Source organism: Lycium barbarum, chromosome 3 (assembly GCF_019175385.1).
Source record: "Lycium barbarum isolate Lr01 chromosome 3, ASM1917538v2, whole genome shotgun sequence".
NCBI lineage: Eukaryota > Viridiplantae > Streptophyta > Magnoliopsida > Solanales > Solanaceae > Lycium > Lycium barbarum.
This window is the reverse complement of record NC_083339.1, coordinates 91407390-91431191: the sequence shown is the minus strand read 5'-3', so window position 1 is coordinate 91431191 and position 23802 is coordinate 91407390. Positions and strand designations below refer to the sequence as shown.

The following is a 23802-nucleotide window of genomic DNA, read 5'->3' as shown; positions in this document are numbered from 1 at the left end:
CAAATGGTTATTTAAAATTTCTCCAGGAATTATGCTTTTTCCCCTTCCGGACCTTAAATCTACTTTCAAATCCAAGATGACGTTTAACTCTCTTTGCATGAACATGCAAATGGTGGTTTTATAACAAACCTCTACTTAATGGAAGAGAGCCTATAAATTCTCAAATTTTTCACTTTAAAGGAGTTCTTTTCATACGTGCAAGTACTTAAAAAGTTCATAGAAAGGTTCCATTATAATTCTTAAAAGTTCAATGTAACTAATCATTTCAGAGAGCAAAAAAGGACTCAGCCATGATCTCCAAGTTTTTATGCTATGATAGTACATCTTGTTGCACTCAGGTTGAACTTTGAGCACCCTTGCCGACAGTCTCGAACACAGCCGAAAAGTCGTGGTCTCCCAAGCCCAAGCTCCTCGCCTTCTTGAATGCCTGCAGGCAAAAGGGGCACTCTCAAGTATGCCAACTAGAAAATAGCATCAGGGCAAATTCCATCACTAATATCATATGTCTTACATGTTTGAAATATTAAAGAAAACAATCAGAATTTATGTCTAGTTTCAATCTCGTGTGCTTTCGTGCCAGCACTAAGCTTTTTAAGTTTCATTTTGACTTCCTCAGAATATTACAAAAGCAATTGTATAGGAAGGTAATTAGTTTGTGGGCTCTATCTGTTATATCTCAGAAGACGAGAAAAGGTTGACGCTACACTTCACTATAACATGTTTCATCTCTTTCCTATAGCCTAGGGGCAAGGGCACAGAGAGTTGCTTTATGGACTAGCTCTAACAGGCCAAGTGCACTAGTGAGACTTCCTTTGCTGGGACTCATTCCCCACTTGGTAAAAGTTAAGCAACAAACGTTTAGATTGAAAAAATGAGCAAATTGATTGGAACGAATGAGATATTTAGATCGAACATCATAAACGAGAAGATGGCCCGTACCTCATTTGCAGCAACTGCGACTGGCATTGGCACAGCATTCTCATCTCCGAGTGCAAGAGCCAACCTCATGTCCTTCTGCTGGTGTTTCAGAGGAAATGCGGGTGGGTAACTATTTTTTATCATGGCAGGCCCTTTCATTTTGAACATTGGGTTAGCAATGGCTCCAAGGTCCTGTGAGAAAGACAAATTCTGAATATTTACTCGGAAATTAACTAAATGTCTTAAGGGAAATAGCAATCTATGGCCTAGGCTTACCAACACATCAAGAAGGGTATGAGGGTCCAATCCACTTTTGTCAGCCAGTACAATTCCTTCCGAAAATGCATTCATCATGCTGCACATTAGGGAATATCAAAATTTATTCTCCTCATAATATACAAGACAGAATTCACTCAAGTTTTATGTTTTCCTGCCAAGGAAAGTTTTAACAAATTGGTAGACGGAATAGTCAAAAATAGATAAGTTTATGTTGTTACTTCAATAACTTCAATAATAGAAGCATGATGAATGCTAAAAGTCACGAGATACGTGAGTGACAGGCAAAAATTTGCAACAGTGCACTTCAGTGAGCTCAAGTAAGATTATATCACGATTCAAGATGACCCATAATAAAAGGTCATCCAATTAGAGATGAAGCAATTAAAAAGAAAAGAAAATAGCACCACTTGACTACTGTTGCAAGCATTTTCCAGAACAATTACCCCTCAAGTCCACACAAATTTGGAGACACAAAGCGAACATAAAAGTTAATTGAAATTACCTGCCCATTATCATATTAACAACAAGTTTCATTTTTGCTCCATTCCCAACCTGTCCCAGGAAAAAGGATTTCTTTCCCAAGACATCAAAAGCAGGTAGTACTTGATCGTACAGAGCCTACAAGGATTGAACAAAAAAATTAAATTGACACAAGAGCAACACAAGTTCATTTTGGAAGGTTGCTTAGTTGCAGATACTAAGATAACTTGTAGTTCATTTTCACATTAGAGGGGATCTCACTACGTGTAGTTCATTTTCACATTTACACATGCATATTTCAGTCTGCACTAGAGTTTGCTCATAGTTGCACACAATATTGGAGAATTGCTATTGAGATTATTATCAGAGAATTTTTTTGTGTTTTAAGAATATTGTTTAGTTTCAAGAAACAAAACAAGACAAAACATATTTGGACTATAAAACAGAACAACAGTTTTTTGAGAATAAAATTATTTGATTTGTGTAGTCTAAGGAGTGAGATATGTTCCACTTATATAGAGTATGCAGAGAGAGCCACTCACTTCTCTGTCTCCGGTCACAAAAGACGTTGGAAGCTAATTTTCATCAAAATTGGTGGGGGTGAGACAGTTTGAGATCTTAGGTTGGGAGCTATTTTTCATGAAAACCTTTGAAGGGTTTGACAATTCTAGACCTTAAAAATTGGGAGCATTTTTTTCTTCAACCAATTAAGGATTTTACAATTCGTAGCTTAGAGCTCCTGGCCTCAAAGTCAAAACTGCAAGTAACATTTGCCCTGAATGGACACACCATGGACACGTTAGATAAGTAACTCAGTCCATATGTTGCTATGTCAACTTGTATCTTCATTATAGTTTGAGGTAGCTAGTAAAAAAGATTGCCACAGCTCTATATGAATTGCTATGAGAAATAACGAGAAGATATAAGAATGCTTGAAGACAAATCTCATACACGTAAATCATTTTTTAAGCACACATTATAATGTACCTTGCTATATTTACTCAATGTGTGACTATCGCTTTTTACAAGTCCCATGTTGTGTTCAAACTTCAAATTCATGCAAAACCAGAGATAAATATGGAAGTAACTTAAGAGTTTGCTTCCATTAAACAGCTGAATAATTTTACCTTGTCCCCAGCTGCTAGGATTACCAGTTGGCCATCTTCAGCTGGCTTTTTGCTCCCTGAAACTGGAGCTTCAACAAAAGAACCACCCTTTGAAGTAATGGCCTGGAATCATTAAAGTATTGCAAATGTTAGTAATTTACTCTCAACTGTCACTAATCCCTTCCCTCACTCTATCAGCACTCACATTGAAACTATGGAGTAAGCTAAAGGTAAATAAAAGCATGAACTCTAAAGCGGATACATAAGGGTCCATTTGGATGGAGATATTTGGACTTAACAGTGATTCCAAATTATGAGGTTATAACATTTCATAATGACATGTTTTACAATGAATAGAAAGGACTGAAATGATACCAAATTTGAGCTTGTCTGTCCTAATAGGGAATCACAAGAGGCATGAGATACAGAAACTTAGTTGATTTCATGATTCTGAAAGACATCCCTCATATCTAACTCAGTTTTGTTGATTTTTATAACAGGAAATCTGGTGTATTGTCCCTATGTGGAAGGAACGAAGAAAACATAAAAAAAGTGATTCCTCTTTCCATCTCCTTCATTAGTTAACATGTAAAAATATACTCCACCAGCCCCTGCTCCCCCCAATATCAGCAGTCTCAGAGAGTATTTCTGAGGAGATATCAAACTAATATATTCAGTATTAATCATAAACTAGATTCTTCAAGAGAGAAAATTCAAGAAACAAGCCGAGTAACTGATAGTAAGCTACTTTAGCTCAAATGAAGAACATGTAACTTGACTTAGAGTTCCCAAATGAAAAGAAAAACCGAGGTAAGCATGAAATGCCAACCTCACTAATCTTTGAAGAAGTATCAGCATCAACGGTTGACATGTCAATATACCCCTTTCCACCACATATCTGCTCAAGAGCACCATCTTTGTCAAAAACCACCTAGGTGACCACAAAGAAACTCTCATTAGTACAAACTTCAATGATTTGAATTCAATTGACATGTATGTTTGTATAGTGTGATTAACTGAAAGAGCTGCAGCTGGATCAGACAACATTGCAATTGTATACTTGCATTTCTTGATTACTGCTGCAGGAGTTTCTCCAACAGAAGCTCCATGTTGCACTAGCTCATCACACTGCATTCATCACAAAAGTTCTTTGTTTATATTGCAGAATATACAAGGTTTGATAGCAGACTAACTATTGATGATAAGAATAGTATATTTGCACTAAGGGAAGGATTGCTATCGTTTCAATCATTATAAATGTAAAGGTAATAATCAACTCTATACAAGTCGAACCGATAATTATTAAAATTTTGAGATAGTCATAAAAATGTGAAATTATCATAAATAGTTCCCATATCCATTTCAGCTATTGGACTTTAAAAGGCCCTGATCTTGTACTGGAAACTAGCAAAACAGATGACTAAAAAACTACAAAACCTTAGGCCCAAGGAGTTTGGTCTAGTTGTAAGAGCGCAGCACCTGATGTGTAGGTTAGCACATGCCACTGGCCCGCACTGGGTTAGAATCTTACCATAACAAAAGCAAAAAAACCTGATATTCAAGTAGAAAAAAGTTAAGAGGGGCAACCTACTATTCACACCGAGTGTCAAACCGTACGGCTACCCTCAGGGATTTCTTGGTTAAAAATAGTTGTGTTCATAATTTCAGAGGCCAAGAGAAACATAACTTGGAAATAAAGCAGAAACGCAGAGGGAGCTTTATTTTTTATTTTTTGAAAAAAATAATGTATTCAAGATAGAACACACGAGGGATCCAGTTAATCAAATCCATCTCTATTCAAACAGTGCAGACAGAGTAGATGCAATTAAGGAATAGCATAGTTGCATAGCATAGGTCCCTTCCGGGACATCCGATAAAATTGGAACCATACAGAGAAGATTAGCATGGCCCTGCACAAGGATGACACGCACAAATCAATAAATGGTCCAAATTTTTAAGTTACTAGTTTCAAAAAAAAAAAAAAAGAGTAGCATAGGAAGATCCATTTTTTTTTTCAGGGAGTTCCATTCAAGTGCAGGAAAAGGCTTCACAATAATAATAAGTAGTCAGAAAAAAACAATCTAGCTGATAGCAAAGCAGGCTAGATATAAAGTTGTAGTGTCTGATAGAATATTTTTAAGCTTATATCAGCTACTGCTTATATCAACAGTCAGCCAATAACCATCGAAACATCAGACAAAAATACCATCTTTCTATCTCATTTTTTTCCAAAATCCCTCCTTTCATATATTTTCTTTTCTTATGCACCCTTGTCGGCATTACCCATTTGACTTGTTTCTTGTTTCATAAAAACTTTATGGATATGAAGATGAAGAAGTATACCCGGGAGAGAGTGCGATTCCAAACAGTAACCTTGAAACCATGGCGCAGCAAGTTCACGGCCATTGCTTTTCCCATAATACCAATCCCCAAAAACCCTATTTCCTCCATTTTTCCTCTCTTCTATCTTACTATCTCCGCTGATTATTACTCTTATTATTATAGCTGCTTGGTGCAAATATATTACTAAATATGACAATGCATACTAGATTTACACTGCACTAAAACATAAGTGCAGACAATTTAAATCAAATTTTCCTTTCTCTTTCTTTGGTGGAAAATCACTTTCCTTATTTAATACTAAAATATAATTTGATTCTGCTGATATCTGCTTGTTTTGTAGCTGATTGACCAGTTGATTAGTGCCACGTCGAGGAGATTCTCTTCCACTCGTTTACACTATTTGCTGATTCGTCCATTTGTTTTTTTTCCTGTTTTATGGGAGCAGAGATTGAGGTGTGATCCTCTGTGTGCCGGCTCTCATAAGCTTCCTCATTTTGGGCTGTATTCTTATCCCAAAGATTAGATAATTAGCCCAATACTTGGCCCCAAAAATACTGGGGCAATTTGCACGACTGTCCTTATTCGGGGATGGTCTTTAATTTTTGTCCCTTAAATTGGTGGTATTTAATTTTTTCCCCTTTGTAAAATCTTGTGGTTCCGGGTTCGAATCCCCACTCAGTCAAAAATAATTACAAAAAATCGCAAAGTAAAGTTTGAATTCGCAAGACAGAGTTTCTTGAGAGTTTGCAGTCAAACTCTCCCTGATCAGGCAGAGTTTGACTTAAATTCTGTCAGATCTGGTAGAGTTTGACTGCAAACTCTACTTAAGACAGAGTTTTGCCTTCAAGCATAAGCCAAAATCTATCATAAAGTAAAGTTTTTCTTTCAGGCATAAGGCAAAATTCTACCTTAAGGTAGAAGTTTGCATTAAGAATGTTTTTTTTACTCAATTAGAATTTTGCAAAATTGTGCCTTAAGGCCTAACTTTGCTACAAAACTCTGTCTTGCGATTTTTTTTTTTTTTTGGACTGAGTAGGGGTTTGAACCCCAAACCTCATGGTATTAAGCGAAAGACAAAAATTAAAGACCACCAATTTGAGGAGCAAAAATTAAAGACCAGTGTATTTGAAGAGCAATCCGCACAAGGACTATGGGCTTTTACGCAGTATCTTCAGAGCACAATTTTTACTAAAGACAGACAATATCTAACATATGTCACAGAATTAAGAATTTTGGACATCTTTTATTTCCCGCAAATCTTTGCTGTTGTTGTCTCCATTCCAACCACCTTTTGCCGAAGTTCAACCTTGCTTCACTGAAAAACTGCCGGAGTTTTGTTCGTTGTTGGAGCTTCCTCACTGGAGTTTTGTTATTGTTTGTTGTTGTTGCTTCTTCCCGGAGTTCTCTCTCATGGTTTTCTTAAACTGTTTCCCTCCATGTACACTTGTATGTCACTGTATATCATTGTATGTCACGTTCATGTCATGAATATAATACTGATACATGTGACATATATAGGACACATGTGATATACAAACCTACAATCCAAGGATTCCATCACTAAAAACCACCATAACCCTCACTTATTTCATCACATAATAATGCAAAAAACAGTTTCATACCCAACAAAAAATAAGCGGAAGAAGAATAAGGAGGTTTCATACTTGAATTTTGAGCTAGATATGGTTATTTTTTAATCAAAGTCCCTGATTGTTATCTCAGAGACTATTTTATTAATATAGAATAAAAAAATGAACCGTTTAGTAAAATCTTTACATCTACTACAGAATGTAAAAAAATAAGAACTAGCTACTATAAGAAAACGGAAGTGTAAAATTGCTTCCTATTGTCTGGATTTTAAACTTGAGTGTGAATTTTTGGAGGTGTTGACTTGGCTGTTTGTTCTTCTGTTATCTTCTTGTGTTGTCTTCATGTAGTGAAACTACTGCTACTGCTGTGTCAATTGTAGATGTCTGCATTGAAATCTCTTCTTCTTTTTTTGTTGTCCCATTCCTATCTTCATGATGTTATCTGCATTTCTCATTTGAGTTACTTCATTTTTGTATTGTCCTTGCTCCATACTATATTCTATTGGTTATTGTTCAATATAATGAGCACCCAAAGGTACTAATACTACACAGTAAACAATAGCCAATTCAATGCATTGTAAAAAGCTACAATCTTATCCAGTCTCTGGTAACCCCTACTTTAATGCTGGTATTTACTGTTTCTTTGTGTCTCTTCAGTCCCATTCAGCTTCGTTTTGTCTTGATGATGTTTCTATTGAAAATTCCTTCTTTTATGTGATGAGAATTTTGTATCTGAAACAAGTAACAAACTGTAAGTAAGAAAATCCTCACTGTTCTCCTTCCTTAGAATTTGAATATAAGGATTTTTTTCTTTCCCCATTTCTTTGTAACTTCAGTTTCTGCTATATTTCCGGACCCTTAAGTATGGCTTCTTTAATCTGTCACTGTTCATAATCCTTCTGCATTGGATTTCCATTTCCTGAAAAGTATTAGCCAGGATGTCTCCTCTATCCAGAGCTAAATTTTCTAAGTGATCAGTTAACTTATTTCCTTCAATGTATCTATAAGTTATCACCCCAGTTTTCCCATCCATGATCCTCCAAATTCCTCTATCATGGTGATGATTCATCAAAGGACTTCCCAAGTTTTCTATATGATGTTCTTCAGTAACAAGGAATCTATTTCTATCCTACTTTTATCCTTCTGATTACTCATCATGTACCTGAGAGTCCACCATATAGCCATGGTTTCTTCTTGTGTGTTGATGCTTAGAGGATCCTCCATTTCCTTGGCTTGTTCCTGCAGTACATCACCCTTCTCATATCTTACACAAAAGTCCCCTTCCAGGATTCCCCCGTGAAGCTTTATCAATATTCAGTTTTAGCCATCCAATATCAGGTGTTTTCCATGTCACTGAAGTCAGTTTCACAATTAGAGTGTATTTATTTAGAGCCTCAACTACTGCATTCTATTTATATGGAGCATATTTGAAATTTTCCTCCTCATCTTCATAAATAATATCAAAGTATGCATCACCTTATAAACCAGCTTTGTGTTTGACACCTTTCCTCCATGCCTTAGTGTGTTTATCCTTTTTCCAGAGCTCCTAAATTATAAATATAGGGATAACCTGCTATATGTATCTGATATGAGGATTAACAAGCATCTCCCACCTTTTGTTTATTATCTGAGTAATCTACAAGTTGTGAATGTTTATCCCTACTGGCCTGCAAAGATGTTCCAGATGAACTAGGCTGCTAGTGCATAGAAAGACATGAACTATGTCTTCAATTTCTGGTTTTCTGCAGCAGTAACATCTAGAAGGGAATTGATGTCCCTATCTCTTCAACTTATCATCCAGAAGCAATTTAAATGTCCATAATCTCCACATGAAGAAGGAGATTTGGTAGGTAATCCCTTAAACCAGATCTGCTTATGCAAATTTCTAGATTTTTTCCTCTGTCTCAGCATTTGAAAAGCTGATCCTACTATAAACTTTCCTCTTACATCTAACTTCCAATAAGCCTTTGTCTACTTTGTTCTGCTTAATTGGTGGATCAATATTCTCCATAATGTGACCTACCAGCACTTCAGGTAAGATTCTCATCAACGTGCCTTCATTCCACTGTCCTTCTTCTGCTGTTTCTTTTACTAGAAATACAGTTAAAACACAGACAAAATCTGATGGAGTAATATGATACATGGCTCCTAGTTGCTCGCACTCAATAAAGAGATTCAAGTGCTAACAAGTATCATACCATAAGCTTGCCCTTATTTTCATTCGCTACTAACTCAAGAGCATTCAGTTGGAGATCATAAAAGGACATTTTAAGCATGTAATATAGGATTAGGGACGGGTAGGATAATCATTTGAGATACAAGCGACTACGGCCTTCTTGAACACTACAAAACTGTTTTCATTTCAAACCCTTGTTCACTTCCTCTTTATTTCAACACATGGCTCCTTCCCTTGCATTATAGTTTCCCCACTTATTGCCAAGATTTTTGTTTTATGCTTTTCAAGCGATCGCAATTCTCTTTTTCTTTTCATTTTTTTTCCTTTTTGAATTTTTATTACACATTTAATCACAAAACCACAATGCAAATCTTCACCGCCTTTCAAGTGGCATTCCACCCCACTTCAAGGAGGAAAATGTTCAAAAGAGAGAATTATGAAGAGGGTTAAGGCTTGTAATGTGGCTACCAAAGTAAAGGTTTTAAGCTCAAATAGGGTCACTAGTGATAGTATTTGTGCAATGATAAGATAGAAAGGTATAAAGAGGCTTCATTCAAAAGCCACAAAGGTAGCCTAAGGCCATCTCTCCAACCAAACACAACTAAGACTAGCATTGAATAAATTAACCGGGCAAGTTCTAGATGACAAAAGTAAACATAAGAGTTATTTAACTAAGCTCACCACACATGGCACATGAACTAATCAAGATGGATCAATTATACTTCCTAAACAAGCACAAATAGAGTCATAGTTCAAAATCTTAAGTACAACCAACTAGTAGTCAAAAAGTCACAAAATGAGCCAAAAGGTTGTCAACCACATTATTCGTTCCATACAACTTGCCTTTTCAAATCACAAAAGTAGGGCCACACTTACTTCAACATTTCACATGCAAGAAACTAATTGTATTAGTACCAAACAAGCTACAATTTCACCTAGACTTACTTCTACACCTAACCTATAAAGCTTAATTCCCTTAAGAAAGTAGCTAGCTATCCATCATCAGGAAAATCCAACTCAAACTAACTAAAAATACCCTGTTCAAAAGAAATTAGCATCCTCGAGAAAAGAATGGCAGCATAAAGAAAAGCCAAGGGTATTGCTAAATAAAAGAACAAAAATATAAAATCAAAGAAGCTAGACATCATACTAATATAAAAGTGTCACATCAAAACAGCTACAAAACATCAACTATACCGATCCCATCCATGGCTATGCAGAGAGCCCACCCCCAATTGAAAACATTGCATTATCCCCATTGCATCAAATGAAAAATATGAGGTGAGAAACTCCCTGATAACACATCAAGCGTCCTCCTGAGCCGTTTTGAAAGAGCTAAACCAAGCTCAGTATGTGGAATGGGAGTCTGAACAGGTGGCATGACCGCTAAAGGGGCAACCACATTAGGAGTAATCTCAGTAGACACAACAGGAATAGATGGTGGAGGTGGCATGATAGATGAGCTAGCACTGTCTATCCATATTGGTAGAGCCTTAGAACTCCCCCCCCCCCCCCCCCCCCCGATTATTAATAATATCCATCAGCGAGTGCTCAGAAGCTGTTATATCCCGTATTTTTGAACGTCAGATTATTTGCTGAGGTGGGACCCACACATCGAGATTTTTTTTTGGGACATCTAAAAAAAATTCATATGAATCACATATGAGAAGTTAAACATGACTCAAGAAGGACCCTTGGGCCAAATCAAAGTGCAAGTCCTCCAAACGAATATTTTTAAGAAAACGTTTTCGGGTGATCTGACTTCAAGGGGCAAAACCGGTATTATAAGTTTGGAATTTCGAAAAGTACCAAGAAATAGACGTTGTAGATAATTGAATTAGCTTTCCAACCATAGGTCGTGGGTCCCCAAGTGACGTCGGTACAAGGATATATGAACGTTTTAAGGTCGAAAGGTCAGTGGGCTTGGCCCAACTCGGGACCAAACCGAGTTGGCCCAAAAAAAATCAAAAATAATAATAAGGCCCAAATTTGTGAGGCCCAACCGGCCATGGTTATGGCCCAAGCCAATATTAAATAAACTTTGGTCAATAAAGGGATGACTAAGTCATCCTTATCACAATAAGTTCTAGAGGTTTCAAGAAAAGAAGAACAAGAGAAAGAAGAGAGAAAAGCTTAAGGCCATTTCGGCCATAGAGAAAGTCCATGAGAAAAATTGATAAAAATTCTTCAAAAATCAATCCCTACCAAGTAAAGGGTGCTTAACAAGGTGGAGTTGTTGTTGGAACAAGAAAGATTCAAAATCATACAAGTTGCCAAGTTGTAGTCAAGTGAGAAGTTGAAGAAGAAAGGTGAGTTTTGATCTTTCTTTATGTGTTATGAATGGTTTATATGTGTTGTAGTATGTTAAAATGGATGAAATTCATGAAAGAGATAAAAATAGGGGTGTGGCTGTGAGGTATGGAACATGTATATGTGTGTAGAAATTGTGTTTTAATTAATTTATCTAGTGTTTGGTTGTTATTGTTGTGAATGATATGTGGAAAATGGAAGTTGAATAAATTTGGAGAGGTTGTAGTGTGTATGCTTGATGTTGGCCGTGTAGTTGTAGAGTAATATGGAAGAAAAGGAGTCAATTCTATTTAATGTTTTGGTTGTAGTTGAATTGTGGATGCTAGATTGCTAATGAATGCATAATAATCTTGTGAAGTTGAAGTAGGTGGAGGTTTGTTTTAGAAGTTATGTGAATTGAATGTAATGTTCTTGCATGCATGGAAGGTAATGTGGTTAGTATGATGTTGTTGGAATATAGATCATGAGGTTGTGATTGTTTTCATTAAAGTTAGAAAGTTTTTGGAAGAAGTAGTAAGTTGATTGAATATGGAAGTTGTTAGTATTGTTGTTGTTGGAATTGTGGTTGATATTTTGGCCGGGTTTGAATTCCCGGGATTGTTGTTGATTGAAATTAGCCAAGTTGAACTTGGTGGGATGGAGTATTTATAGGGGAAGTGCTGCCGAAATTTCGGTAGCCAAATGTTTCCTTAAGAATTCAACTCTAAGTATCCTAATAAGAGTTTTGGTAAACATGACCAATTTGCAGATTTTGACGAGATTGCAACGTGAATTCGGAATAGCAAAAGAAGCGGAAAGAGGTATGTAAGGTTTCACCCTTCTTTCTATGGCATGTCTTAGACGGAATAAGTTGGGTACGCGCCTCGGGGACAAGTCTCTTCCCCTGAATCCGCATCCAAAGTTTTCCACTTTTTGTTCAATAGAATTGAACTAGAAAGTGTGCAAATGATGGAAAGACCTCTTAAACCCCTAGAACTTGCATAAGTGGGACCCGATTACCCTAGGACCCTCACAAGTAATGACATGACACGTAATATATGTAAATCATATACGTCACCCCATCCGGCCCGAGGTGGGCCCGCTACTCTCGGATTTTTCCTTACAGTCTTGCTTGACTTACTTGAAGTGAATCCAAAGGGAACCTTTGATCCCGATTTCGTTACCAAATGATAAATACTATGACTCCTCTAACGAGGGCACTTCCATGACGATAATGATAACAATGATGTTAGATAAGAGAATATGCCTATGATACGTACTACCGGAACGACTCTATGACTAAGATGACTAAGCTAAGTATCTTATGTAAACATGAAAATGATAAACTAATTTTTGAATCTTATTTATATTTCCTAGCTATGACTTTATTTTCTAAAAGATTTCAAAGTCTATGAACTGTCATCTATGATGCCCCGATTTCATGCTACGTTTACTTTAATATTATTCCCCGTTGGTAGTCTCACCTTAAAATACTCGTTCCTTCAAGGTGAGAAAAAGCGATCACGAGTATTCTATAATATAATTGGAGGTCACCGACCTTACGTCACTCCGATGACTACATGATTCTTCTTTGGGCTTTCCTGCGTGCCTATGAGACATATGTATATAGGATACATAAATGCATATAAGACATGTAAATGTATGTAAGATATGTGTATATATTTTTAAAACATGCACATGACGAAAGAGCTAGAGCGCTATAGACGCTGATGTACCTACACGACACACGTATATGTATATGATAAAAGAGCTAGAGCGCTATAGACGCTGATATATGTACATGATATATGCATGTGTATACGGGGAAAATGGAGGTAAGGGCAGAGCGTTATGAACACATATCCACCTGATCAGTTGGCATTACATGATATGATATCGTCCCGAACGCGGGATGCCCGGGCGCGGGATGTGTATATTTATGGTTAAATGGATCGGCTGCCGACGCCTCGGCAATATGAGATGTCCTATTTTATATGTATATGTATATGAACAAGGAAAGATTCTTAAAGGAAAGCTAAGTACGCATAGCACCTGCCAAGGGTATATATATATACAGGTTATGTTTCTACCTCAGGACATGTGCTATTATTCTCTTATGTCGTTATTTCCGTTTTATACTTTCCGTATGCTACTATTCATGCCTTACATACTCGGTACACTATTCGTACTGACGTCCCTTCTTGTGGACGCTGCGTTTCATGCCACGCAGGTCAGCAGACAGGCGGATTTGATCCTTAGAAGCTCTACCAGCAGTGTTGACAGTGCTCCAGTTATTCCGGAGCCTCACTTCCTTGGTACTATTTTGTGTATATATATTCGGGCACGGCAGTACTCAACCCTTTCTATGTATAAACGTACTATGTCTAGAGGCTCGTAGACAGATATGTACAGTCAGTTAAGTATAGTTAGGTATATGGTGTTTTGGCATGCTAATGTTGATGTATAAGTGATAACGAAGTTTATTAGTCTATGTTCAGAATGACGCCGCTAATGTTAATGTTAAAAAAAAAATGGCTCTGTTTACATGGCTTGCTAAGAGGTAAAGGTAAAACGATAGACAAGGGGTGCTCGGTACAAATATCGGGTACTCGTCACGGCCCCTAGACGGGTCGTGACAGTAGCCTCTCTTATATCCCTCTCTCACTCATCGTCAGTACGACCACCAGTCTAACGAGAAGTCAATTTACCGATTTGAAGCTCCATATACTTCATCTCGTGTAGCTCCTCTTCATCTCCCATCACCTCATAAGCGTCATCCTCAGCACCAGATGACTTACCCTCATTCCCATCCTCTATATTAGCGAGAGGATCAGTCGTATCAGTAGTAGTGGCCTTCTGTCTCCTCTCATCAGTAGTGACAATAGTCTCGGTCTATCTACCCGCAGCATGCCCCACATCAACCACGGGACCAACCCCCTCAAATAGTGGAGTGCGGAGACTATATATGTCATTATGCACCTGAGCTATATCGTTCTTGACCTCTGTCAAATCTTCGCCCTCACCTTTCTCAATCGCCTCCACTCTGACCTTTAGATTCCTAGTAGCAGCCCGTATGTCCCTATTGGACTCCTTATCAGTTGCCTTAATCATATCCGGGATGGTTTTACTGAAATTTGTGACCTTCATATCCACGACAGGCAATAAAGTCCCCATCCTAAAAAAATCTGCAACTGAAGGGGCCTGAGGTATAGGAGAAGAAAATGGGGTACCTGACGGAATAGGAACTCTGGGACCTGTTCCAATAGAAGTACTAGTGGAAGAGGCAACTAAAGAAGCTTCGAGAGGCACCTGAATGTCAGTGGCGGTAGAAGCTTCGGTATGATTAGCAAACCTGTTACAATATTAATAGACTGATACTTGGCTTTCTTTTTCTTATTTTTTGGGTCCTTATCATCCTCCAGGAAAAGCATATCAATGACAAGCTTTGTCCTGGCCACCTTGTCAACCCAAATAAAGGCCGAAATCTTCTCCTTCAGACACAGCAATGATCAAGCATGGGAATCGCAAGGGCCGATTATTCTTCCAAGCAGTGTTAATGATATGATAGTACATTATTTTCCCCGCATTCAACAGTAGCCTGGACATAATAGATGCTAGAAGAATCGCCTTCGAATGGCCAACTAGTGTCTTATTTTGGGATGGCCATAGGCAGCAGCTGATGAAGGATAGCCAAAATTTGGCTTCTATTTTCAAAGTTGCCTTATAGATGGGAGAATTTATATGGATCTAAGTAAGAGTGCCACGGGGATGAGCTAAGATCTCAGCAAGCCACAACCACTGTCGTTCTTGGTTGTTATAAAGCATCTTTTCCTCATATACCCTATGTTCTGATTAGGGGTTGTAAAAGTAACATTTGTTGATCACTTCATGAGTAAGAAGGACTGACACACCTCGAACCATGACATGATTTAGGTATTCTTTGTCCCATTCCTCATACTCATGCTCCTCAGACTAAGCAGGTGCTTTTATTTTCTATCCCGAGGTTACAGGAAGGTTTGCTTACCCCCACCTTTTCCTATTTTCTTTTGTGTTCCCCTTGATATATGCTTTAGCTTTGTCATAGATGCAAAAGGGGTGCCAATGAGTTCCTCAAAAAATGACACTATTTTTGTTGTTTTCAATAAGGTAAAACAAGTACAGGACTAATAATACCAAAAGAATGCAGGAAACTGGCAAGAAAATTGCACAGGTGAGGCAGAAGAGTATGCAATGTTGCATTAGGAGAATGAGACACCACATCTGGTAAGATGAGATCGTATCAGCCAAAATCGGCATCGCGTATACGAGAAACGACACTGCATACTCGTCGCATAAGCCTGCATTTAAAAATAGTTTTTGTCTATATACTGAAAAACTAAATGCAGTTATGCCAACATATAGTTGATATAATTAAACCACCAGTTGGAAAAGGGAATGGATCATCCATGTTGGTTATTAGATACTAGGGGTGAGTTCACAGTTAAATCATCTTGGGAGTTTCTAAGACTGAGGAGCCAAATGATGGAGAGTTATAAGCATATGTGGATTAAGGGACTTCCATTCAAGATTTCATTTTTCATGTGGAGATGTTGGAAGTTTAAGATCCCTGTGGATGATGAGTTGAAGAGAATGGAGTTTAATTTGGCTTCTAGGTGCTAGTGCTGTTCAAATCCTGTGGAGGAGACAACACAACACATTTTTGCCACATCTTATGCTGCTAAGAGGACTTGATCCTATTTTTGTTCTTTTGTGTCACGACCCAACCCGCCATGACTGGCACCCAACTAAATCATAATAGCCGAACCAACACACAAAATATCTATTCATTCAAGTCCGACTTTATATTAACCAAGTCTATCAGTTATTACTCGTTCCAGCATCAAATAAACAAAATAAGTCATGCCATAAATACTGAAATAAGTGCGGAAGTTCTAACTATTACAAAATCCCCAAAATTTGCAAGTCATCGTACATGACTCTAAGCTAAAACATGTCTAAGGAATGAAATCTGACTAATATATATATATATATATATATATATATATATATATATATATATATATATATATACACACACATACACACATATCCATATCCATAATGTCCAGAATAGGAAAAAACATCATAAGAAGAAGATCTTCGGGTGGCCTGGCATGGGAAGAAGCTCACCCTAGATCTGTCAGCAAACGTCCTCAACGTTAGATGTGAGGGCGGTAGCAGTCTCTATGTCACAATCTGCACTCAAAAGAATGCAACAAGGTAGTATCAGTACAAACATTATACCGGTAGATATCATAGGCCGACTAAGATTAGTATCATGCATATTTCATAAAATTAATAGAATAAACACGCCAGCCAATAGACACGAATATCAATAAACCATAACAAGTCAACCAAGGATAATCACAATCAAATCACCAAGATATCAAGGATCACAATCAACGGAAGCCACAACGAAAGTAAATTTACCACAATAACCATACTCACTGTACACACATGCTAACTGATGTCATTGCTCAGTAGTCATAACCTGCAGGGGACCCATGGTGTCCATGTACCTCTCATTCCGAATTCACTCCTTGGATCCGAGCATAAACCTCCACTCCGGAACAAACCTCAGACGCGGGACATATCAACGTACCTCTTATTTTTGAAACTAACCTCAGACCACAAGCCCATAATCTAGGTCACTTGTGTGCCTTTCCATATCTTTTTACAAGACAATGTTTCTTACCTTCTCACTATCAATGCTCAAATCATTATTTCAAGTCACAATATCGTCGAGAAGATCATATTAGCTTCACATCACAACACATCCACTGCAGATTTAACACACAAGAATAGTGGCACGAAGCCTACACAATCACTCAATCACATTCACATAGGAGTTTAGCCACACAAATATCATGCATGAAAACTAGACATGATTTCTCCTAAAGAATTAACAAAACATACAATCAACTAACCAAAGTATAACTTAAGTAGACCGTAACCTACCTAAAACGTAGAGCTGGAACAACGCAAGTCACTCTGCTACAGCTTTTCCCTTCCTCAAAGCCTCGAAACGCTCAAAGTCTAGAAACAGAAGGCTCAATGAGTCACAATTACTCTAGTCACAATCATCAAATCAAGATTACCCTTCCCTTTACCCCCATTCCAATGGGTGAATGATTCCTTAGGTGTAAAGCAACCTAACAAGGGTCTTAGCAACCATTAATCAACAAATTGTAACAATAATATATCAACATTCCCACTACAAGCAGATTTTATGGTCAAGTTACCATTTTTATAGAGCCCTAGGCCTCAATTCACTTAGCATATGGTCCTAAGGACTCAATTCATGATTAGGAGGAGTTAATCCAAGCCATTAGAGGATAAATAAGTGATAACTACCATAACCCATCAAGTTTAGGAGGTTTATAAATTTTTAGGGTTTCTATTTCAATTTCACCATTAAAGACCCACAAAGGGGATGACTGTCACAACCCAGCCCCGTAGGCTGTGACTAGTGCCCGAGATGGACACTCGTACATATTTTCTAGCCAAAATCTACTTACGTTTAGCATATTAGGGACTTCCACACATACCAGGCAATATATCATTTAGATCGTTACTTATAGTATCGCATATAAACCGATCGGATTATCATAGTGTAGGGAAATGCCAGTCGTAAACCATATTAACATAACCGGAAAAAATGACCCATGACCCACATACATGTCTACAGGCCTCTAACAAAGACAACAGAATCATATGACGGGACAGGGCCCCGCCGTACCCCTAAATAGTCACATATACATAAATATATACAACGGATGGATCTGTACCAAAAGTATGGGCTCCAGATCAAGGGAGCACTTTAGACAGCAGAACGGATGTCCTAGGCTGACGGATCACCGTAACGAACGTCTGTACCTGCGGGCATGAAACGCAGCCCCCGAAGAAAGGGGGTCAGTACGGAATATGTACTGAGTATGTAAGGCATGAAATACAGAAAACAGAAACATAACCGAAACAACGGTACAAAAAGTAAGTACATTAGCCAGAATACCAAGGTGCTTATTTTCCAAACGTAAATCATGCATACCGATGTCATATGTCAGAAGAAGTACAGAAAATGAGTAAATCATCCAGAGTACCAAAATACTTACTTTCCAAACACAGATCATGCGTGCCGACATCATATGTCATCATATACATATACATATAACAGATCCCGGCCCTCTAGTGAGGGACGCGGTGGATGGAGTCCTCATGTATGTTGACATCATATATCATATACACATATAACAGATCCCGACCCTCTAGGGAGAGACGCGGTGAATAAGATCATCACATGATATCCTGGCCGCCATCCCCATATCATCATATCATCATATACATATATACATATAACAGATCCCGGCTCTCCAATGAGGGACGCGGTGAACAATGCAGAGGAGGCGCACGATAACAGAACCTAGCCCGGGGCGCAGTGAAGGACATACTGAGGCTTGCACGAGCAGAGTAGTACGAAACCATATGCACATAAATCAAGACTCGATAGATACGTACACTTACCGACATTTGAAGGATCATAAACATGTTTCAAGTCAATCCGGTTTAGTATGAGAAAGCTATGGACATTTTGGTACAGAAACCATTACAAACATTTCAAAGCAATCCGAGATCGTTTACAAAAGTTAGGGACATTAAAACTTACAGAACTCTTTTAGAAACAAAACTCTTTATGCTCATCTCATTATCCAATCATTTAATAAACTCGATCATATTGAGAATACTCATATCAAGAAGTGAATGAGAATCATAGGTAGACTCGGAAACATATCAAATAGAGCTTCGGAGATCATAGATACGTATCAAAACCATATGAAGTAGCTTGTGGAAATCAAGAATATTAGCCATCCTAGTGTCTCTAAGAATAGGAATTTTCTTTGAAATCATACATATACGTCATCTGCTTGTTTCATAAGGATCATGCCAAAAGAAAGAAAGGGTAAGCCTTACATACTTTGCCCGCTTCCTAAGCTAATCCGAACTTAAGTCCTTGACTTTGGAAGATCTACAACAATATTAGTGTATACCAAACATTAGCTATAGATACTTGGAAGTCCAATCCTCAACCCACACTTTATTTACAGAAATTTCGGCAGCATTTCCCCTGTAAATACAACTAACCCCGAGAATCCAACTCGGCCAAATCATCAACAACAAATCCGAGAATTCAACTCGGCCAAATTATCAACAACAATACCAACGGTCATTCTAACAATGTCAACAATTAATTCAAAACGCATTCCAACGTTAGCAACTTCTTTCTACAAACTTCGACGGCGTTTCATTTATGTTCAATTCATAATTGCTCACATATTCAAGTACTAATCCGAAACCATTCAAACAATATTCAAGAACGCTTCAAACAATCCGCACATTATTCAAAATAATCTAACCAATATGCCACTCCACCCGAAACCTTCCAAATGCAACAAGAACAATAACAACACCCAAAACACTAGATAAAATAATTGGTTCATCATTCCTACACAACACCTAGACATGCACGGCCACAACACAACATCCATATTTTCATAAATTCCATCCATTTCTACATACTACAACATACACAACCATCCATAACATATAAAAAAGATTAATTCTTACCTTTTTCCCTTAACTTCTCACTTGGCTAGGGTTATGAACTTGTAACAAAGAGTGGTCTACTTGCTCCAACAATTATCCCACGTTAAAGAGGACCTTCAAATTAGTAGGAATGCTAGAAGAAAGTAATTTTTTTGGATCAAAATGGAAGTCTTCAATTTTTGCCTCTTGGCCGAATGGCCTCTTATGTTTTGGTCTTTCTCCAAGTTTCTTGAATACTCTAAGGATGAAGATGAGAATATGACTATTAAGTCATATTTATACACATGCACAATTTATCTAGGTGGGCCAAAGCCCACCCCAACATGGCCGGCCACTTGACCCTTTAATTCAAGCCCACTCTTTTTTGTTTTGTTTTGTAATTCATGAAAATTTATTTTCCTAATTGCAAATTTTCCCTTAGCCTTCCTCAATATTTCCATAAGCCATCTTGCGAATTTCCCTTTTGCCCCTCAGCCTTTCTTAATATTTCCACATCAAAATTTTCATAAACAACTTATATATTAAACAAGATCAAAATATAGCCTTGCCCTTAACTTGTCGCAATTATCTTGAATTATCCAAATGTACAAAATGCGGGATATAACAACCTCCTCCCCTTTAGAACATTCGTCCTCAAATGTTGAACTGGCCTTATGGTGTATTATAATACTTCGGGGAGGTCTCCTTTATAGTTGTCACATACGATCATTTAACATATCCGTTTTAGAAGCTTAGGTTACCTGTAGGCGTAGGAAATAATTAGGGATATTTCCTCTTCATCTCTTCTTCCGGCTTCCCAGGTCGTCTCCTCTTTATTATTGTTTTGCCGCGATACCTTAATAGAGACTACGTCTTTGGTATATAACTTTCTCACCTGATCATCCGTTATGGACACAGACTATTCCTTATAGGGTAGCTTTCTTCTCTTGTTGTTTGTAGCATCGGCTCTGAAGTTCGTAAGATATTCTTTTATATGCGCGAATTTGTTCCATTCTTAAGTCACCCTCCAGAAGAGCTTTTCTATGTTCGAAGCAACCGTATCGATATGGCTACGCATTTATCCTCTTGTAATTATATCCTTCTATAATAGAGGATTTGGCCAAGTTTTCCTTTCCTTCATGCCCGTTCTTTATCTTTCCCTCTATTTTCTCGATAATCGAATTCCTCGGTCTTCACATGAATCCTCATTCCATGTCATAGGTTTTCTTATCAATTGAACCAACTCACCATCCTTGTCCTTTCCTTGGCAAGTAATCGGTTTGCTATTACCAACTTATTAAAGTATCCTTCGTACTCCCTATGCTCGCCCTATGTTCACCGTTAACCTTTCTCAGGTCTATCCCTTTTTGTCCCATACTATCACACTCTAATTCTTTTACAGACCTGTTCTTCGAATTTCTACTCAGATCGTTTCATGCTTTGCTTGTCGTTTCCTTTAAAGGCTTTACTCACTCATATTCCTTTCCTTTGACATTACCGACACTTCGGATCTCCTTACCCTCCACGTTCTCGCTTTCGTTCTGCTCCCGGATATTGTTGTATTAAGACTTTCCAACTTTAACCAGTGATGGAACCAATATGAGTTTACCTTATAATATCTGTACTACATCTTCCGTTTTGTTTCTTAAATTCCGTTCAGTTCATATCTTCCATACATCGCAACACTGGTTGTTGGGATTCACCTACCGATCGATACAGTCATACATGGGATATCATATGCATACATATATGTCCATCATCCTCTCGCTTACAAATATTTCCAAACGCGATTCAAATTCACCCTAATTCCAGAGCTATGACTTTCTTTCTCTGTGCCGGTCTAGTCCGCCTTAGCTTACCCGACTTCTTTAAGATTTCTAACCACTCCGCATATTTTAATTTCCTTTAGGTTACCCCAATTTCCCATTTGTCTTTCATATCTACATTTATGGAACTTTTAGTACACTTCCCAGGGGGTCACCCATCCTAAAATTTCTCTCGCCCTAGCACGCTTAACCTCGAAACTTTAATGCATTTCAGTGCGTTAATGCTGGTACAATTGCACCCACTTCCCCGCACGACCTTTATCACATAATCTAGGGCAAGTCGGGGTCTTAATAACTTCCAGAAGATTCTCGTAACGTGTCTCACTCCGATCTAAAGAGGGTCCCTTTTACTTTTCTGACTATACAATTACCGTGTTAACCTGTTAAATCCTCAATATTAACTTTTCATCTGTATGTATGACTACCTCAAACGGTCCTATAAATTCGGGTTTTATCCCAGTTCTACTAGCAATCGGGGGGAAATATATGATAAAATAGAGTCTGGATCTATCAATGCATATACATTTCAGAAGAAGATCAACAGTATACCTGTAACCACGTCTGGTGACGCCTCCTGGTCCTGTCGGCCGGCCAAGGCATATAAGCGGTTTGAAGGACCGCTAGAACCGGGAGCTCCGCCTTGACCTCTACCGCGGCCTGCCGGTGTCGGCATACCCTGCTCTGTAGGGCGCATAGCTACAGAAAGGGAAGATGAACCAGCAACCGACCCAGTGGGCTGGGCTGAACCACCAGGACCATTCTTAAACGGGCACTCCCTCAAAACATGTTCCTGACGGCCACAAAAGAAACAGGCACCCGTAGCACGATAACACTTCCCTGGGTGAGGCTTCCCACAGTAAGAACACCGAGGCATGGGTGGCTTTGACTGACTGAAACCTCTGCTCACCTGCGAACCTGAAGCCCTGGAACTTTGTCCAGCTCCTGAGTATCCGGTGCTATCAAATCTCCCACCAGTGGACTGTGGGGGTGAACTTCACGCTGGCTGAGAAGACTGTCTAGTATGCTGTTGAGGCTGCCCGCCTCGAAACTCCTCAGAATAACCAGCTGATCTGGCCCTCTTGGGCTGGCCCCGGTCATACTCTTTGTCGGGCTGACGCCCTCTACGTCTATCCTCCATTCCCTGAGCATATGCTTGCACCCGAGCAATATCCATCCCAAGCATTGATGCCACCGCCATACAGCTATCAATCAGGTAATCATCCAACCCCATCACATATCGGTGCATCCTGTCAGTCATATCAGCTACAATAGTGGGTGCATATCTAGCCAACGAGTCGAACTCTAAACTGTACTCCCGAACGCTTCTGCCCCTCTGTCTTAACTGTAGAAATCTGTCAACCCTAGCTCGCCGCGCCTCGGGAGGCAGAAAGTGGCTAAGAAAGGCCTCTGTAAACTCAGCCCACACTGCTGGGGGAGCATCCTCACCCCTAGACAGCTCCCAGGACTCATACCAATTAATAGCTACATCGCGCAACCGATACGAAGCCAGCTCGACAGACTCAGTCTCAGAAGCTCTGACTAACCTCAGCGTACGCTGCATCTGTCGAATAAAGTGCTGGGGATCCTCCTCGGGCTTTGACCCGTAGAACTCTGGGGGATTACAAGGCAAGAAGTCACGAACCCTCAAGCTGTCATGTCTATCCACATCATCACCCCCTAGCCCGCGTCTGCGAGCCTGCCCTGCTACTAATCTTGTCAACAACTGTACGACATCTCTCATTGCCCTGTCCTCTGCTCCTGGCTGAGGAGCTGGTGGCTCGGGCGCTGGAGCCTCTGGAGCTAATGGTGGAGCCGCCTCCTGATCCATAGTGGCAGCGGCTGCTGCTTTAGGCTCCTCTGATAATGGTGGCGTAGCAGAGCCCGCTGACTGGGGCATAACCTCGAGCATAGTCTGGGCACAGACACTGGTAACTCTCTGGGCCTGGCTAGTTTCTCCAACTGCTACTGACTTGCCCTTCTGGGCAGCTATCACTTTTCTCGGAGGCATCGCTGAAACATAACATTTCGTCAGAAAGGAACTATCCTAATAATACAGCTCTATCACACGATCTAAGATCGAAAGAAAAGGTAACACCCTAAATGTCCTGTAGCCTCCTCTTTATAGATGTGGTGCACCACATACCGATAAACAAGACTCTACTAGACACGGCCTGTAG

At 39.0% G+C, this 23802-nt stretch overlaps 1 protein-coding gene and 1 non-coding gene across 2 annotated transcripts; one reads left to right on the top strand and one right to left on the bottom strand.

Annotated features, from left to right (window-relative positions):
- Positions 1-165: 165 nt before the first annotated feature.
- LOC132631609 (glyoxylate/succinic semialdehyde reductase 1) lies at positions 166-5420 on the bottom strand. The gene is made up of 8 exons (XM_060347234.1): positions 5127-5420; positions 3801-3911; positions 3613-3714; positions 2805-2906; positions 1700-1815; positions 1195-1273; positions 940-1110; positions 166-427 (listed from the first exon to the last, which is right to left on the bottom strand). The coding sequence occupies exons 1-8, from the start codon at positions 5232-5234 to the stop codon at positions 335-337; spliced, it is 882 nt and encodes a 293-aa protein (XP_060203217.1). The 5' UTR covers positions 5235-5420; the 3' UTR covers positions 166-334.
- On the top strand, positions 4638-4739 carry LOC132634587 (U6 spliceosomal RNA). The gene has a single exon (XR_009580287.1). It is a non-coding gene; the product is annotated as a U6 spliceosomal RNA (small nuclear RNA).
- Positions 5421-23802: the final 18382 nt, after the last annotated feature.

What these genes read in the sequence shown, in the direction of transcription:
- LOC132631609 (XM_060347234.1), bottom strand. Translation starts at nt 5,234, where the DNA reads ATGGAGGAAATAGGGTTTTTGGGGATTGGTATTATGGGAAAAGCAATG. An exon ending in GTTAATATGATAATGGGCAG is followed by an intron (nt 1,274 to 1,699) that starts GTAATTTCAATT and finishes CCTAATGTGCAG; the next exon opens with CATGATGAATGCATTTTCGG. An exon ending in ATACCCTTCTTGATGTGTTG is followed by an intron (nt 1,111 to 1,194) that starts GTAAGCCTAGGC and finishes TCTTTCTCACAG; the next exon opens with GACCTTGGAGCCATTGCTAA.